At 38.4% G+C, this 18,222-nt stretch overlaps 1 protein-coding gene across 4 annotated transcripts in view; it reads left to right on the plus strand.

Moving 5' to 3' along the window:
- Positions 1–18,222, plus strand: part of WDFY3 (WD repeat and FYVE domain containing 3) — a 185,233-nt gene that overhangs the window by 86,213 nt on the left and 80,798 nt on the right. For 3 of the 4 annotated variants that reach the window (XM_056360682.1, XM_056360704.1, XM_056360693.1), the window contains exons 9-14: positions 477–643; positions 3,504–3,971; positions 5,563–5,661; positions 9,354–9,547; positions 11,727–12,184; positions 14,330–14,413. In XM_056360682.1, the coding sequence (XP_056216657.1) occupies positions 477–643; positions 3,504–3,971; positions 5,563–5,661; positions 9,354–9,547; positions 11,727–12,184; positions 14,330–14,413 (1,470 nt within the window). The remainder of the gene's footprint in view (positions 1–476; positions 644–3,503; positions 3,972–5,562; positions 5,662–9,353; positions 9,548–11,726; positions 12,185–14,329; positions 14,414–18,222) is intronic. The other variant, XM_056360714.1, reaches the window with a different exon arrangement.

The following is an 18,222-nucleotide window of genomic DNA, read 5'->3' on the forward strand; positions in this document are numbered from 1 at the left end:
TCAAAGGTAGTCCTAATGAAGATGTTTCATTGTGTGCTTTTAAGTGTTAGGCTTCTACCAAGGTACCTTTTCATTAGCATAAAATAGTAGCTCTCAAAGTGGCAGATAGAATCTAGCAGAATAATTATGAATTTATTAAATGACAGACTACCTAGGTGTTTCCCTATCCAATAGCTTCATGTTTGTAAGAGGGTTTTAAAAGTCTTCATGTCTGTACTGCTTTTTAGCAGACTATTGAGTTCAAGGAAAGATTTATGAGGTGAGTTTCTATGGCAAATAAATGTATGGTCTCATAAATCCAATAATGTTTTACTGAATGGTATGAAATATGAACAGAGAACTTGTGAAATACTGCAGGAACAGAGCGCTAAAAGTGTGGTCTCTAAAATAGAGTAAAATGGGAGAGAGATCTTATTGAAGTGATTTGAGTTGAAATAAACTGGTGCTGCTAACTTGATCTATTGTGTTTTCTTTAGATTAGAACAGGCAAAAGAGGCTGAATCTAAGGATGCTTTGAAAGACTTAGTTAATTTGATAACTTCCCTAACAACATACGGTGTCAATGAATTAAAGCCAGCTGGTGTTACCACTGGAGTACCTTTCCTACTACCTGGATTTGCAGTCCCACAGCCTGCAGGCAAAGGTGAGTCTGCTTTCTTTCTCCCTCTGCTTGTATTTTGGTTTTTAAAATGTAAACAACAAAATACAGAGCAGCTGCGTGCTACACAAACCATTTGCAAGTGAGTCTATGTTGTTTTACTAAGATTGCATATCAAATACTTTCTTCTGTTGGTCTCAAAGGTTCTATTTTGGGGTTGGTACCCAAAGAAGAAAGTGTAGGGCTTTCGTCTTCTGAGGATTAAAGGCTGAGTCAAATATCTCTCACTGCAAAGCTGACAGTTTCTGTGTGGACATTGTAAGAGATCATCATAATGGAGAGATGCACTGATTTGATTTATGGTATTCTAAGCTGCTCTTACTAACCTGATGTGAAAGGCTGATGTGCTGGTTTGATTTCCGTCCCCCACCCTCATTTGCTTTCTGTTAGCTTAGGCAAGCGTAACTTGTGAGCTGAAATCTTGTTTCATCACCAGTGTTCAGAGTGGTGAAATCTGTGGTGTACTTGCAACCACAGTCAATTATGATATGGAGATAAGGTTAAGGAAGTCTGAGGGGAGAAAGTGTTTTATAAAAGCAAACTTGTTTTTCACATCCTGTGTATAAACTTAAAATTCAGATAAATTCTAAACTCCTTAGTTGCATACAAGACTTAATAGTGACCGTGGAGCTAGTTTGTTACTCAAACTTTTTATGGGATTTAGTAATACCAGGAACACAGGAAAAATTTTTGTGATAGGGTTACATTTATAGATTTATAGGCTAGTGGATTTACTTTCGCTGTTTCTCTTGGATATCTAGGTTCCTTGGACAATGACTTCCTTTCTCTGGTATTGAGAGAGTTCATTGTTCATGGGAATTGTTTTTCCTTTGCAATAAATAGAGAAAGAAGGTGATAGTCACATTCAGAGCTTAATTTCTCCATGTTTTGATAATAACATACTAATTTTTGCTTGAGCTAATCAGCCTTTCTGATACAACAATATGAGAGAACCATAGCCTATTGTAGGCTCCAAAGGAATTCTTTTACTTAATAATTTTCTGGTATTTGTCATGACTTTTCTCAGTTCCTTTTACTTGCTTTTCATTACATTAGCAAGTTGTCTTTTTGTGCAGACAATATTAGCTCATTTTCTTAATTGCTTCCATTTAAATCCTTTTAGTTCTTCAAACCTGAAGAGCTGGTGAAGATTTGCTTTCTTCAGAGGTCCTTATAATAATCAAAGATAATTTATTAATCCACTTGATTGCCTGAAACAACTATTGATAGTAAATCAGAATAGAAAAAGTTGTACCTGTCCCTACTTATGTTCCTGTCACATTTAATAAGCCCTAAATCCCCCTTTCAGCATTTTTCATTGTAAAGAAAGCATGTAGAAAATGTCCTTCTAGAAACAAATGAGTGTGACTTACAATGTAATGTTAATATTCTTTTGGTATGTGAAATTGTTCCATATTAGTTCTCAAGGAAGTTTCCTGTTGCCTTCAGGAGAGATACTGGCAGGGAAGTTGGTGAGGCTAGACACAAAGATAATTGAATTTACTTTCAAATTGGACAACTTAGTTTATAAACAGTGAACAGAGTAGCATTCTACAGAGCATATGTAATAAACAAACATTCTTTGTTTATGAAAGCATTTTAAAATCAGATTAACAGTTTACTTATAGCTTGTTTGAAAATAAGATTTTATTGTTAGAGTATCCTAAATGCTTTGTTTAGAATGTGTTTCAAGTTCTCACTCTTGATTGTTTGGTTTTTGTTTGTTTATTTTTTAAATTATTTTTGCTGTTACTTGTTTTCTGTATCATGGGATTTGTCCACCATGACTTGTAGTGTTCCTACAGAAGTTGAAAAAGTTGGCTTAGAGGCATCTTTTTAGTAGAATAATACCTGCCCATAGAAAATTCTGGGGTCCACAGGGAACACTCATAAATGATGCATTCTTCGGCTAAATGAATGAAATTTTATTCAACTTGAAGGTACTTACGAGAAGTTTGACTGAGCTTTTAAACATGTGAGGTCTTTGTGTGCTACTATTATAGCTACCTTACACTTTACAGCTCTTTCCCTTTGTTTTAATTGCCTAATTATTAACAGTACTGGACCATGCCAAAGCTTTCTTATTCCCAGGCCTGATTCCCAAAGCCAACCCCATGCCACCTCCCGATACTGGTATGGTCATTCATGCCTGTTAATCCAGACCTGAGCAAAAGCAGCCTGTCTGCCTAAGGCAGGCAACTGCCAGCTTTGTGCCAGCCTGTGGTGTTTCTCTGCACGTAGCTCTCTTGTTCTTGCAGGCAACTGCCAAAGAGTGGAAGCAAGAGAATAATTTGGTGGCCATGCATGTTATCTAGCTTTGAATCTGGCTGAGGAGTATTGCTTATTGCTCTGTTGAGTGAGGGGATACAGATGGCTGTTACTCTAAACTTAGCCTGCTGAATCCTTGTAGAGGACAGTTTCATTCTACGTTATGGAGTACAGAACGTGTTACTGTTGCTGTAATGGGTCTTTTTGTGGCCTGGATAGATGACAGGCAGGCTTTGTTTTGTCTCTAGAACTGTATTCCGTTGCACGTTTTAACAATAGGTCAGTTTGTTTGCCTATTTTAAAGAAATGATCTTTCATTTAGCTGCTTATGTAAACACCTTTAAAGATGAAGATGCCACCTTAACAAACAGGAGATTGTAGGTTTTGCAATGTAAGTGATTGTGCAAAGGCTTTTTTTAAGAATCAGTTTTAATATTTGTATTATACGTGACATACACTGTTATTCACACTTATTAAAATGCATGGATCATTATTAATAAGTGTACTCATTGTCTATGGCAATTAAGAACTTTCTCTTTCCTTTTTTCCTCCCATCCCACTTTATTTCCTGATTTAGGTCATAGCGTGAGGAATATTCAAGCATTTTCAGTCCTCCAGAATGCATTTTTGAGAGCAAAAACCAACTATCTAGCACAAATCATCCTTGATGCCATCACGAATATTTATATGGCGGACAATGCCAACTACTTCATTTTGGAATCACAGCACACATTGTCTCAGTTTGCAGAGAAAATTCCTAAACTTCCAGAAGTGCAGACCAAATACTTTGAGATGCTGGAATTTGTTGTCTTCAGCTTGAATTACATACCCTGTAAAGAACTGATCAGTGTGAGCATCCTTTTAAAATCCAGCACTTCTTTTCAGTGTAGCATCATTGCCATGAAGACACTCCTTAAGTTCACCCGTCATGACTACATCTTTAAAGATGTCTTCAGGGAAGTGGGGCTTCTGGAGGTGATGGTAAATCTTCTTCATAAATATGCAGCCCTTCTGAAAGATCCCACTCAGGCACCAAATGATCAAGGTAGTGTGTGCTCTTCCATTTTACTAATACATGTCTTTATTTGGCTGGGAATGGCAGAGGTGAGCACTGAAGAGGAGGAACGAGAGAGTCTGAATATGTATCTCAAGGGCTGACTTCTGGTGGGGGCTGCTGTGCCTTCTTAGAAGCTCAATTGCTTCTCTCAATGTCCTGTGAAAAGCTCAAGGCAAGCTTTAATGAAGATGCTGAATGAATGCAAAATAGTAGCAGTTCGTATTTTCCTTTTTAAATGTTTTTTTCATGTATTGGTTTAATACTTGTTACTTAACATGAAAAGAGCAAGTGAAGGAGCAATACGTAGTATCTAGACCAGGGGTCCTCAAACTACGGCCCGCAGGCCGGATACGGCCCCCCAGGGTCCTCAATCCGGCCCCCGGTATTTACAGACCCCCCCGCTGGGGGTTGGGGGGGGAATCCAAACAGCCACAGATGACTGCCTGCCACTTCATCCGCGTGCCGGCCCCCTGGTTAAAAGGTTTGAGGACCCCTGATCTAGACTCTTCCTCACAAAAGGTACTTGTGCATTTGATTGTGTTTAGCCTCAACTTTGAAAATATACTATAAAGCATGTATCTGAGCTCTTAATAGGAGTATGTGTTCAAGTTTGCAGACTTTTTTTTAAAGTTGATTCTACATTTTTCTAATAGCATATTTAAAATAAAAAAGAAATGAGTTATCTCCAGAACTGGACATCTCTGAGATAAGCTGCATAGCTGCTTAGCCTGTGAAGCATGTGGGGCCAAGTTCCATATGTGCACGCACACACAGAGAATTTTTTTTTTTTTTTACATTCTTTATTCAAACTGAAGTTGAGTTAGTTTGCATCAGTGACACATATTTTTTAGTCATAGTTGTTGGATGTTTCACCTGAGTTTGCTGTCTGAAGCTTCATTAGTGAGTGGCAGCAGTTGGTTAGTTAGAAAGCTTTGTTGTCAGCAACTCCATTGAAGAACACAGTAATTCTCACATTCCTGTAAATGAATGGACCGAGCTGTCATCTGATTAGGGTACTGCCTGGGTGCGCATGCCCTTGTGTTGTGGCTTGCTTCTTATTAGAATAATTAAATAAATCTTTTTTTCTGGAGTGTTACCCTGTGTTTAAGATGCCACTTGCAGTGTTGGTTCATCTGTTACACCTGTTGAATCATCAGCACATTTACTGTCATGATGTGAATGTAGTTTTATGCTTTTGTGTGGAACTTCTCTTTAAAGTACTGAATACTGAACAAGAACAGATCCTGTGAAATCTTCAGCCATGGTATGGTTTTGTGGCTTCAAGAAATAGCAGTTGGGGATATGAAACTACACAGACAGCTGCAGTGTCAGCCACAGCTCACGTACTCAGAAACTTCTGTTTTAAATTCTTGTCTTTATAAATACCTTTTCTGAAAATTCTTAGTTAAGCTTTCCCAGGAATGCATGTGTAGACTAAATCTCAATTTGCTTTGGAATATGGTTAAACTGCAGTTCTCTGGGGAGGCAAAGAAAATAAAATTGTTGGTGGAAAGTATCAAGATCTATCTTACAAAAGAATGACTTTTATGATGATTCTGGCTTCTGAAATTATTTTTAGGTGATTCAAGAAACAGTTCATTTGAGGACCAAAAGCAGCTGGCTTTATTGGTTATGGAGACCTTAACAGTACTACTGCAAGGATCAAACACAAATGCAGGTGAGTAGAGAAACTACTGTCAAAATATTTATAAGTAACTCACTCAGAAAATCATGCCTGAAAGCAGAGTAGTCTTGACTTTCTATCTTCAGGCAAGTAATCAAACACACCAAAACGTACTTTATTTTCTGGAAAAAAATGGCAAGAGAGAGAACAGGCAGAATAAACTAGAGCTTTTCTAGTTTTTCTTTTTAACTTCAGTTTCTTTGCTGTTGTTTACCTGAAGGCAACCACAGTACTCCATCATTCTCCAACAATACTATAATAATTTCTAGTAGGGCTTGTAACACAGGTTGTATATTGAAAATTTTAAGCATATAATTAGACTTGTAGTTTGCTGTTGACAGTGCCATGTCTACTTAAATGTCGTTATTATTGCTTGCATCTTTTGTGAAGAAGGCTTTTCATTTTCAAAGGCATATTCCCAGTCACTGTGTATAAATAGGGCTCTGTTACGAGTGTCCTTTTTTAAGTCAGGCAGGTTCATGTTATGTTTCATGAGCCAAGACTTAGTGGCATTGAAATAGACATATGTATGTGATAGACATATGTATGTGAAATAGACACATAGTACGTGTATCTTGTATTAGTAAAAACTGTCTCTGAGAGCTTGAAATAACAGATTGGGAAAGGTGGGAAAGGGTGATAATTGTTTTTAAACCCTTTTCATCTCTTCTATTAGATGAAAAAGAAAGTAAGCAGGTGGAGGGAAACAGACACCACCCTGAGGGACCAGGAAGTTTCTGGCCTTGGAGGCCATGAAACATCCTTATTTCAGCAGTTTGTGGTTTGGTTTTTTTTGGTTGGTTTTTTTTTTTTTTTTTCTCCCTCAATTCTGACTGGGGATTTCTCACTTCCGGTTTTGTTTTTGTTTTCATTTAAGTAGGAGAAAATACAATCTGTGACTAATGCTTAAGAATGAAATGCTGAAAATTGTCCAGCTTGGATGACAGCTCACTGTTTAAATGTTAGCTCTTGGGCTAATGATGTAAAGCTTGTAACTTGTTTCTTTTCTACTTTTGCCTGGGCAAAATTTTATTTAAATTTAGGCCTAGTGTTGGAGTAATCTCCAGCACTGTCTGTCCCATTTCACTGTTGTGCTTGTTTTCAAGTTCTATTGTGTTTCAGCTTGTGGTTTCAAAGCATTTTCAAAGATGGCTTTTGACTTCTACCCACTGAGCATTTACAACATCTGCGAGCTTGGCTTTGTCTGTATACTTGATAAGTTAGTTCCTCATTCCATTGGGAAAGGAATTATTCATGGCATTCAAGATAACCACCAGCTGGATGCCCTTAGTCAAAATGGAAAGGCATTGGAGCTAAGCAGAGGTTACTCCAAGCTATGTTTCAATTTGTTACACGTTCAGTCTGTCATTATTGCACTTAGACCATTTTGTCGGATTGCTTATGAGAAAGCTGTGGATGACACTGCCAGAAGCTTTGCTGAATTGGAGATGCTTCTCCTTTGCCACTTCCCTTTTGTCCACCAAGCTACCTCTCCTGTCAATGGAAAGGAAAAAAACCATGATCTTTGATTTACCAGATGAATCTGTTCAATGATGAACCAAGCAGCAAGTGAATTAGGCTGAAATAAGGAGGTTTTAGAGAGGAATTGGTATGGATTACAGATGAATTGCACGAATCAATTACATACTTGTGTATTTATTGCTCAGCTTTGGTTTTGCCATGTAAGAAAAGGCAGAGTCAGAAATGGGCGAGAAAGGAGTGACGCAAAGGCAGGGCTTCCATATAAGGAGAAAATGGGGGAGGAAAAAAACCAACCCGAAACCCAAAAAAGCTCAGGATTGTTTGATTTCTACAGATGAATAGGAGGAGTTGGTGTTAAGTATGTGATGTTAACATCTCTGAAGGACTAGAACTGCATTGTATTTTAGAAGCAGCAGCTGATGGTTCACAGGACTGGTCTATATGTACCTGCGTGGTGCCAGCATCTGTGGAACCTGAGCCTTGTTCCTGTGAGGTATGGATTATATTCTGACTGTGGTAGCATCCACCTGACTTGTGACAAATCCTTGGCTGCTGCTTAATGGTGTTCCATACTGCCTGAAGCAGCAGTACCTCATTGCTGCTTCTTGGTACTGAGTTAATCTCCAAGTATTTACCAGAGAAACAACATGCGGTAGTATAAAACACATCAGGACTGTGGGGTGATGCCACAGGTGTTTCTGAGGACTCTTGGAGAGTTTCAAGGGCCTCATTTCATCAGTAGCTCTCCAAGTTCAGGAGTACGACGGAGCTGTACAGGAGGAGTTAAACCATTTATCGAAGAAGTTGTGGTTGCTGTCTGCGCAGTGTGACTGGGATGTAAGCCCAGTGGCATTGTATCCAGAGGCCAGCAGAGGTTTTAGGTCATCACAGAGGCATAAATAGACATTATGCAGCCTTGCAGTGATTCATACCACACGCAAAGCTTGGCTTCTGATTTTCAACCAGTATCTCTGATAAGGTTTCCTGAATATCGCATAACTGATAACCAAATCTCAAACAAGACGTTTTGAGTGTCCAGACCCAGACAGGCTCACTGGATAGTAGAGAACCTGGACTGAGAGTAGGAGAAGAATGAAATGTTACCTCAATCTCTCTGAAAACAAGAGACCTGACCACTGAGGAGATGCTCTTTGCCTGTAAAGGAATGCAACACACTTAACTGTCTCAGGGTCTGAGACCTCTCCTTTTGCCTTGTCCAAGTCCATACCTCATCCAAAGAACATCAGAGAAAGCAGGAGGCCTGAAATCGGCAATGGATAGTGGGATGAAGACTTGTATATGTACATTAGAGGGAATAAACATTGTCCTGACCAGCTTGTTATTCCCGAACTTGGTCATTTAAACTGCTCTTTTAGTTTATGGTCACAAGGAAAATGATTGCTTTTGGTGCAGTAATGCAGCATTGATCTATTTCCCTACTCTGTTTTCATCTTCAGTAATTAAGATAGGGCAGTATTCTAGGTGCTGTCACTGTGCTAAACACACATTATATGTGCCATGTGTATTCTGGTTTGGGTTTTATGATGTTTTCAGAATCAATTTTGATTTAATTTTCAGTTAATATTGCACATGTGTTCTTCTGAGTATCTAGTAAGCTTGAGAACCATTATTTGACTTAAGCTTTACCTCTACAGTGGTAGGTCTTGCCACAAAAAAACTTCTGTAGAATCTTACAAATTTTGTGAATAGACCAAGTAACTTCTTAACCACTGTTCCTAGTTTGCTTGTCTTGTCCAGAAGCAGCCTAGTTATATTTTTGGCAGTGAACTAAATCAGTATGAACACTATCCTTAACCAAAACAGCATATAGTCTTCACTAAAGATGGAGGATTTGCTGTATTTTTTGTTTCATTTTGTGACTCTGAGCTCTAACTCTGAAAGAGTAACTACTGTTGAGTAACAGAGTTATTGAGCAAATTCTTAGAACTGACCTGCATCCTTGTACTCAACACCCTTAGTGGAAAATACTGTCAGAAGAATGTCATTCAAGTTCCGCTGTTATTTGTGGTAGGAGTGGAAAAGTAGTAGTAAGTCACTAAACATCGGTAGGGCTAAACCTCTGCCATTCAATCTGTAGAAATGAAAACAAATACCTTTCATGTTTTGCTGTTGTCATTAATTGTTACTGATAGTATTTTTCATACTGCTTATGTGCTTATCCCCATGCGCCTCTTTTTGACTAGGTATTTTCAGGGAATTTGGCGGTGCAAGATGCGTGCACAACATAGTAAAGTATCCCCAGTGTCGACAGCATGCCCTGATGATCATCCAGCAGTTGGTGTTATCACCTAGTGGAGAAGATGATATGGGCACTTTGTTGGGACTGATGCACTCTGCTCCACCTACGGAACTGCAGCTGAAAACAGACATCTTAAGGGTAAATGAAGTACTGCTTGGGATTCTTGCTCCTAAACTTCTGTTTTAAAAAAGAAAACATTGAGAAGGGGATTGGATTGGATGGGTGGCATTTAGCTAATGAATGTAGATTGTCTCTAGAGTTGAAACGCATACATTTGATGCACGGTTTTTATTTTCTTCCATCTGTCCATGCCAGGTTTCAAATCAGAGATGAAGGCTAGTGAGTGAGTATGTGTTTTTAGCATCATCACTTGTTATCAGCTTCAGTGGGTAGGAAATGAGGTTCTACAGTTAATGCTAATCTTCCCTAGCAGAGCATTATTCATTTAGAAATAGTGAGAGTACTTGGGGGGGGGGAAAAAGCAAGCATGTAACGCTTAAGTTTATTTTCAGTGCCTGCATTTTCCTGTGGCAGATTTACTTTATTTTACCAAATTTTTTTAGTTATAAATGCTGAACTAGTTAGTATAAATGTAAATCATAGTGACCATAGTAGAAGATAAAGCTGAAGAACTTGCTTGCTTAAGCAAAATAGTGGAAAGGTAGGAGGGTAAGGCTGTGAGTGGAGGAGAGAGAAAGCTCTCATCTGTTCTTTGTTGTATTAGATTTGCTGTTGCTAATCTAGACCTATAATTTCTTCTTAGAATAGCTAATGTTATTTTTGTAGATTAACATAATAATGTTATTTCAGGATAAAAAAGCTGAGGCAAGTAGTAGTAAGTAAATGAGTCTTACCAGAGAGAACTCTGAGACATCTAGGTTCATCTCTGTTAAAAGGAGCTGTAATACTTCTCTGACAGATAGATGAGCAGCTATATATTATTCCAAAAGACAGAAAGGAAAGCTAGTAACAAAATGATTCATTTGACTCATTTTGTCTATCAGGGTCTACAGTTGGTTTTGAGCATGTCTCATTCATGATACTTAAGGGGAGAGAAAGGATATTGCAGTTCCCCAGTGGACTTAACACCCAAAGTTAGGGTTTCTGTCCTTCATCTGACCTGTTGTATTTATCTTCCATCAGTGCTGCTTTCAGAACTTTTGGTTATGAAACTGACAGCCCAGAATGGTGCAGTGATGTGTTTCTTACTGTTAATCCAGCTTTGGCAGGAAAGGAGATACTGTCTTCAAAGGAATGACAGTCTTAACTATTTCAGTACTCACCTTCTGAGTTCTTTAACAACAACAAAAAAAACAAACGAAAAAAAACCAACTAGTAAACTCTTGGTCGTGGAAGATTCCCTGTCCCTCTTAGCCTATCTTTCTGTGTCAATAACATCTTTCTGTTGTTTGTGGTGCTTCATGTAGAGGTACTTTTTCTTCTGTATTCCATATTCACATGTGGGTCAAACTTTCCGTGACAGCTGGTTTTTTTGTTTGTGTCTGCTTGGGTGGATGGGCTTCCCCACCCCCAAATTTCACAGATTAAATGAGTATTATTATTCTCTAGTGGCTATATTCATGTAGTTTCGACTTCTTATACTGTGGCTTTGTATTTGTTCAGCAAAGAAGGTTTTATCCATTTTTGTTTCTCTCAGGCTTATTTTTGAACAGAAACTCTTAAGATTGGGTTTCACTCAATGCAGAGATTTATGGGTTTCATTATAGAGGAAGGCTAAAACTAAGTGAATTTTTGGACTAATTCTTTGGTGCCGTTATCTTTTGAGTGCTGTTGTGGCTTCATAGCTGCCAAGTGCTTATGCATTGTAGATTTTGAGCACACCTGTGTTAAGATGGTCTGAGGTTTAGATGTCTCATTGCTACAGCCAATTGTTTGCCCACTTTTGTTTGAAATTGTTTGTGAAGTATGATGGCAGAGTATATTTCTTTCCAATAGCTGTAGTCTCTGCCTTATCACTAAGGGAATTACCTGGGGATTTTGGGTTCTCTTCTAGGCTTGGTCAAGTCTCTTCTGTTGGAAGGTTTATTTACCTCCTGAATTTCTTATTTCTAAATTAAGGGCAAAGCTTTACTTTCCCCCACCACGTTTTCTCTTTTTATTTTGTAAGCTCTTGAAGATGGGGACTCTTACAGTACAAAGCTGATCTTTGGAGACTTCAGGCATTACCAAAGTCTGACAAATGACAGGAGGATTTTGTTAGCATATCAAACAAAAGCAGTCCTACTTTTTTCCAAGCTGTTTGTAATGCCTGCTGCTTTTTTTTCTTCTTTGTTTTGATTGTTTGTTTTGTCCATAGGCCCTCCTCTCAGTGCTGAGAGAAAGTCACCGCACAAGAACTGTTTTTAGAAAAGTTGGTGGATTTGTGTATGTCACATCCTTACTCGTTGCTATGGAAAGATCTTTGTGCTCACCACCTAAGAATGGCTGGGAGAAAGTAAACCAGAATCAAGTGTTTGAACTGCTTCACACTGTGTTCTGCACATTGACTGCAGCAATGCGCTATGAGCCAGCCAACTCTCATTTCTTCAAAACAGAGATCCAGTATGAAAAACTGGCAGATGCTGTTCGATTACTTGGCTGCTTCTCAGACTTGAGAAAAATAAGTCCCTTGAATGTCTTCCCTTCAAATACACAACTATTTCAAAGACTTTTGGAGGATGACCTAATATCCCTGGATTCTGTGTCACCTACACTAAGACACTGCAGCAAACTTTTTATTTACCTCTACAAGGTAGCAACAGATTCTTTTGACAGGTATGAACTTTGCTGCTTGTTTTTATTATTATTTTTCTCTTCCTGTTGTACCTGCCACCCCCACCCCCCACCCCCCTGCAGTGTTCCCACAAATAGTTTTCGTTGAATACATTCATTGCAAACTTTTGTATTTCTATTTCAATTGATTTCTTTGTTCCCTCACACCAGTGAGAGGAATAGAAGGTGTCAACATCTGACCAAATATTGACTTAGCTTACTGGTGTTCTCCAGGGTATGCAGCGTTCTCTCTGATGCTGAATGTTTTTGTCATGGCAGCAATTAGGATAGGGGTGTCAGTTTATGGTTACATTTGATGTGTTGAAGCAACCTGTTGATTGATAGGCAGACTGTCTGGTTGCTTTGTTGTACAGAACTACTAGATTTTTGTATTTTTATTAAGTCAAATGAAAAATTGGGTTTTGAACATCACACCTTAACTTCATGTTTTCTTTGATATGGGACTTTAAGTAATTAGATAATTTAATGACAAATTTAGAATCATAGAATCGTTTAGGTTGGAAAAGACACTTTAAGGTTGTTGAGTCCAACTGTTAGCCTAGCACTGCCAAGTCCACCACTAAACCATGTCCCAAATTACCACATCTACACATCTTTTAAATAGGGACGGTGACTCAACCACTTCCCTGGGCAGCCTGTTCCCATGCTTGACAGCCCTTTCAGTGCAGAAAATTTTGCTGACATCTGATCTAAACCTTCCCTGTTGCAACCTGAGGCTTCTTCCTCTTGTCCTGTTGCTTGTTACTTGGGAGAAGAGATGGACCCTCACCTGCCTACAACCTCCTTTCAGGTCGTTGTAGAGAGCGATAACGTCTCCTCTGAGCCTCCTTGTTACTGAACACATCTAGACTAGACATCTTGTTTTAGATGGATTGGTATGTTCTTTAAAGTTCTAACTAGTCTGTAAATTACTGGGGTTTTTTAATTTAACTGGGAGACTCTCCTAGAGTTAAACAATTAGAATTTAAATTATACTTGAGATTTGAAATGAACAGTAATATGTGTCTTAAAGTTGATTCAAAATCACAACAAAACTTAATGAAATATGTGTTGAAGATTGGCTTGTCTTAAAATAGTTCTCGACCATAATTTAAGGTACAAAAAAGTAAATCACAGGTCTAAGCTTAGTTTCTGGGACCTTGGAGCTTCTGCACCCCAGCTATTTATACATGTGACCCTGTTTTAATAAGATGGGCTACCTAGTTAGTCAAAACAGGGTCTGATTTTCCAAGTGTTGAAGGTATGGCTGTGTACATTGAGGTATTAATGGAGCTGCCCGTTGGTCAGGCTTTCTTAAGCTAGCTGACTAGTAGTACAAACTTTGTGTTCTTGCTAATGAACGTTTTAACATTTTGCCTCCAAAGCAGCAAATCTTAATGCTTTTCTCTTGCTTAAAAAAAAACACCCCACAAACAAAACATAAAAAGAAAAAACAACAAACCAACAACATACACACCCACCCACCCACCCCCAAACTAAAAGCCAAAACCAGAAATCAATCTACTTGATCTCATTTTAAAGTATCATTAAGGCATTTAGCTAGGGGCAGGGAAAGGCATATTAAAAATGTGTTGGATGTACTGTAGAAGTTATAACACTGGCTGACAGTAGAGTATGAAGGGTCAAAGGGGTAAGTAAATCCCCTGGTATTGTTTGCATAAGTTATCTCATTAAGTTCATCTTTTGGTGTTTTTTGGCTGTAATCTTCCATGACTGCATTCTTTCTTCTTAAATTTTCTGATCATCATTCTTCCTAAAGTTTACATTGCTTTTTATTTCTTACTCATGTTAGTTATGCTTAATTTACTGAGGTTTTACTTTCTCCTCTCAATTTCCACTCTTCAACACTGAAAGATGTTCTGTTTCGCTGGTGTGGTCATATCAGTAAACCTCTGCAGAATAATGAACAAGCGCTGCAGAGTCCTACTGTAAAACAAGCATATGTTTTGCATGTCCATGTTTTACCTGATGCGTGTTGTTCTGTAGTGTCCTTCGTCTCACCTGTGTTGTTTCTGAAAAATAGATCCTATTAATGGTTTTATTGGTGCTTTTGTAAAACTAACAAGCTTATGGCTTCTGGTTTCTTCTCTAACCTCTCTGTCCTACCCCTGTCTGTTTTGTCTGTAGTCGTGCAGAACAGATCCCTCCTTGCCTGACAAATGAGACTTCTCTCCCCTCTCCCTGGGGTACGCCAGCTTTGTCCAGGAAAAGGTACCGACCCTTCAAAGAGAAGTTGATCTCACTTCTGATTTCTCTCTCACTGTTGTGTTTCTCAGTTTTGGGGGAATTTTTCTCTCAAGTTGCTATTTCTTTCTGAGGTGTGCATTTTCACTTGTATGTTTACTGAATAAAATAAATGTAAAGGTATGTTTCGTAGTGACTCTAACAGATGGGATTAAAGATGTCTCCAGACTCCTGAAGCACTGCATGGAGTTCATGATTCAAAACCAAATAAGGTCTAGTATAAGAAATTATCTAAGGGAGGTATAAATGACACACTCAGGAGCAGTTCAAAGTAGTTCAGACTATGCTAGTAGACCAATTAATACAGCAGGATTTCTGTTTTCTTGACTGATTTATCAAGAAAAGATACTTTCAGTTGGAAGGTGGATGGGGTGTTAGTAATTGCACAGAATGAAAAATAAACAGTGAACCTGTCAGTACTTGACTAACAAATGATGTAGAGGCATGCTAAATTAAAAGGTTTGAAAAGCAAGCACCAATAGCACAATTCAGAAATCCTAACATCTACTTCCCTGCCAAGCTGCTGTCTTTTCTTATGCATCTTACTGTCTGATAGATTATTTTCTCTTAAAAAAAAAAAAAAAGTTTACTGATTCAACAATAGTGTGACTTACAGGCCTGTGCAAATGAAGAAAAGGAGATTTTTCCTGGAGCCCCTGTGGAAGAGGGCAGCCATTTATTTTCTGAAAATGCAGGTTAGGCAGAGATTTGCTTCTGACACTAAAAAGACGTTTGAAAGAATAGGTTATCTGAGGTGCAGGTGTCATGTGTAGAAAATACTATCATTCTTCCTTGGTGTGTGGCTTAAAATATGCCACCAAGTTTCGTATTTGGAATGTAACAGATTTTGCTTTTGGAAACTGCTTTGAAAGGAAATGTTTGTACTTGAGCAAGTTAGTAAAGAGAAGCCTTTTTTTGTCTTTCTGAGTGATATTACCCAAGTCAGGGACTGGCTTGGGCAAGGCAACTTTTCCAATAAACCAGAACATCTTAGACTGTCATTTCCTTTCTTTTCTGACACTGAGGCATTTATGAGCAAATGCAGCAACTGCTGTTCACAGAGGAAAAACCTTAGCTGCCAAACTCCTTTCCCTCTTGCTTACTCTGAAGCAACTTAAAGGAAAACAGCCTCCTGGGGAGGATTTTACTGCTGCAGCTCTGATATTAATCTCTGTAGCATTATGGATTGCCTTTTCCTTTACTACATTTTGCTGTTCTGCCAGGTATAACTGGCATGGCTGCTGAGGTTCACTGAATTACTCAAACACGCAGGTACGCAAAGGCTTGCAGCAGAATGCATGCAATGCGTGCCAAGCAGGAGCTGACTCCAGGGCATAATGAATAAAAGTGTGCCAGATGGGTAGCTGGTGCAGCCTGGTACTTAAAATATAAATATATGTATATATGAAAGTTATGTTAGGCTTCCTGTGTGGTTTTTTTTGTAGTACTGAAAATGAAATCTGAAAGCCATGTGATAAAAGGTGAGTTAAAGATTGGATGGTTTAAAAAGTCAGTATCCCTTGGGATGCTTTGGGCGATTTAGGTAAGCACCTGTATAGTAATGTGGGTACTTGTTGAGGTGAAGGAGTGTGTTTGATATGGATCTTAACAAACAAAAAAGGCCTTTGGGTGATAACAAGTTGTGTAAGACTCCAAGCAAAAGTGCACAGAAAGAATCATCATTCTGGCCTGTACAACTTTTCAGATCTCTTCTGTAAAGCATGTTTTCAAGTAAAAAAACAGACAGGGCTAGGCTTTTCAAAAGGTCTGTTTGAGCAGCTGTCACTTTCTCACAGTTGTTCAGTGTCATGTTTGTCATTCCTGGTGAATTCAGTGCCAATAGCTGGGATCTTCCTTCTTTCAAAAATAAACATTTTAGTCCAATGGTATTTTTTTTTTTTTTCCTCTTTTAAAATGTCAGGTACAGTCAGATTCTGTTGAAATTAACTCTTCTGAGAGAAGTGTTTGCGCTTTTCTTGTTTTCTGTCTCCTTTACTTTGTTTCCTGGGATCTCCCTTGTTGTTGTGGCCTGGATTTCTGCCTTTTGACTCTTAAGACAAGCGCCTGAGAGAGCGCCCCGTGTTGTTTGCTAAAAGAGCAAGCAGACACTATGCAAACAAATGATTCTTACAATCAAAAATAGTACAGTTCTGGTTTTGATGCACACAGTCTAGAATGGTTCTGGATACATAGATGTGCTAATATTCTCTCTCAGATACTCTGCCACTTCTCAAAACTGTAAATTCCCTGAGGAATGGTGTCCTCCAAGTGTTATCCTTATGTAAACAGAGTAGGTAGGACTGCTTAAGCACATGCGTTGGGATGGGAGTGCATATGTGTCCCCCCTGCTGTCTGGAGTGCATTGTTCTTCTACCTCTCCTGTATAATTTGAATGAAAAACTACAGCTTTGTGCTGGTTGTTTGATAGCTGGAGATTTTGGTAGAAAAAGCTTACCTTGACACAAGGCACACTCCCTCTCGCTCTCTGAGAGGATGCTTTGGGCCTGACAAGGTGAAGTAGAGAACAGAATGTAGCTTTAACTTTAAAATACTTCAGCCATTGTTTTCACAAAGTTTGGATGGTGATTATTCTGGGGAATGATATGCAGGGGGTTTATCTATAATAAACCTTATGTATTTCTTTCCAGATGAAAATAGTGTTATAATTCTTATAAAGATTTGTACTTAATTATATAATTTAAACTTAAATATTTTTTTCAGTTTTATTTTTTGTTAAATTAGACAGATGTGTGAGCTGTCTGTCATCTTCAGGTGCCTTTTTCCATTGTCTCCTTCTTCCCTTCTTCTCCTTTAAAAGGATCCTAAAAAAATGTGTAAGCATGGTTAAATTTATTTTTTGCAGGTTTTGCACTGACCCATAGTGCAAATCCTTTGGCAGGATTTTGTAGGATCTATTTTATTTTCCCTGCCTAGGAAATCTTTTTGAACTTTTTTTGGTTGTTTTGATACAAGTGTTCCTTATATAGAAAAACCAGAATGTATTTTAAAACTATGTGGACACTTCCAATAATACATGCTTGAAGGACATAACTTTTACTTCGATTGCTAACAGAAAAGCAACTAGGCTAGCCTTGCCTGTCTTCCCTTTTCAGTTTGTTGTATGTAATATTGAAGTCTAGACCGTTTCAGGCCAGGATCATGTGCTTATTCATGAATCATACTGAGCAATGGCTCATGTTTTTATCGGGCTGTCACTGTACTACTGTGTTACAGCCTCAGAGTTTACCTAATGAGGTGAATGTAATAGTGCAGATGAGAGTGCTTAGAAATAAAATTTATGCTTAAAAGTGGATAGAAGCTTGATCTTCAGGAGTGTATTGGGGAGTGGAATTTCACTAGACTGAAGAGCGTTCTAAAATACAAATGGATGTTGAGTTTTTAAACTGTGTCCTTTAAAAGTTGCATTGAGACACTCAAGGTGACATTGGAAAGCAGTAGCAGTTTTCTTCAGATGGAGTGCTAGGATGCATGAGAAACAATTGCCCATGTTTCAGTCTCTGCATTAAGACAGAACAGGGTTGAGATAACATCTCTCTATGACAGTATTTACCAATTGTTCTGCTGTTCTTAATTCCACTTAATTTTGAAAGGCATAACAAAGCTGCCTTCTGCCTGCCAGATGTTTCAGTCGGTGAGTCTGCTAGAGAAGTTTAGGAAATTGATGGTTAGAGAGTCTGAAAAACACTAGAAAAATTTATTTGGGCAGGCTTTTTTTTTTTTAGTGGTTACAATAGAATTTCCATACTATTTCATGT

Source organism: Falco biarmicus, chromosome 1 (assembly GCF_023638135.1).
Source record: "Falco biarmicus isolate bFalBia1 chromosome 1, bFalBia1.pri, whole genome shotgun sequence".
Classification (NCBI taxonomy): Eukaryota; Metazoa; Chordata; class Aves; order Falconiformes; family Falconidae; genus Falco; species Falco biarmicus.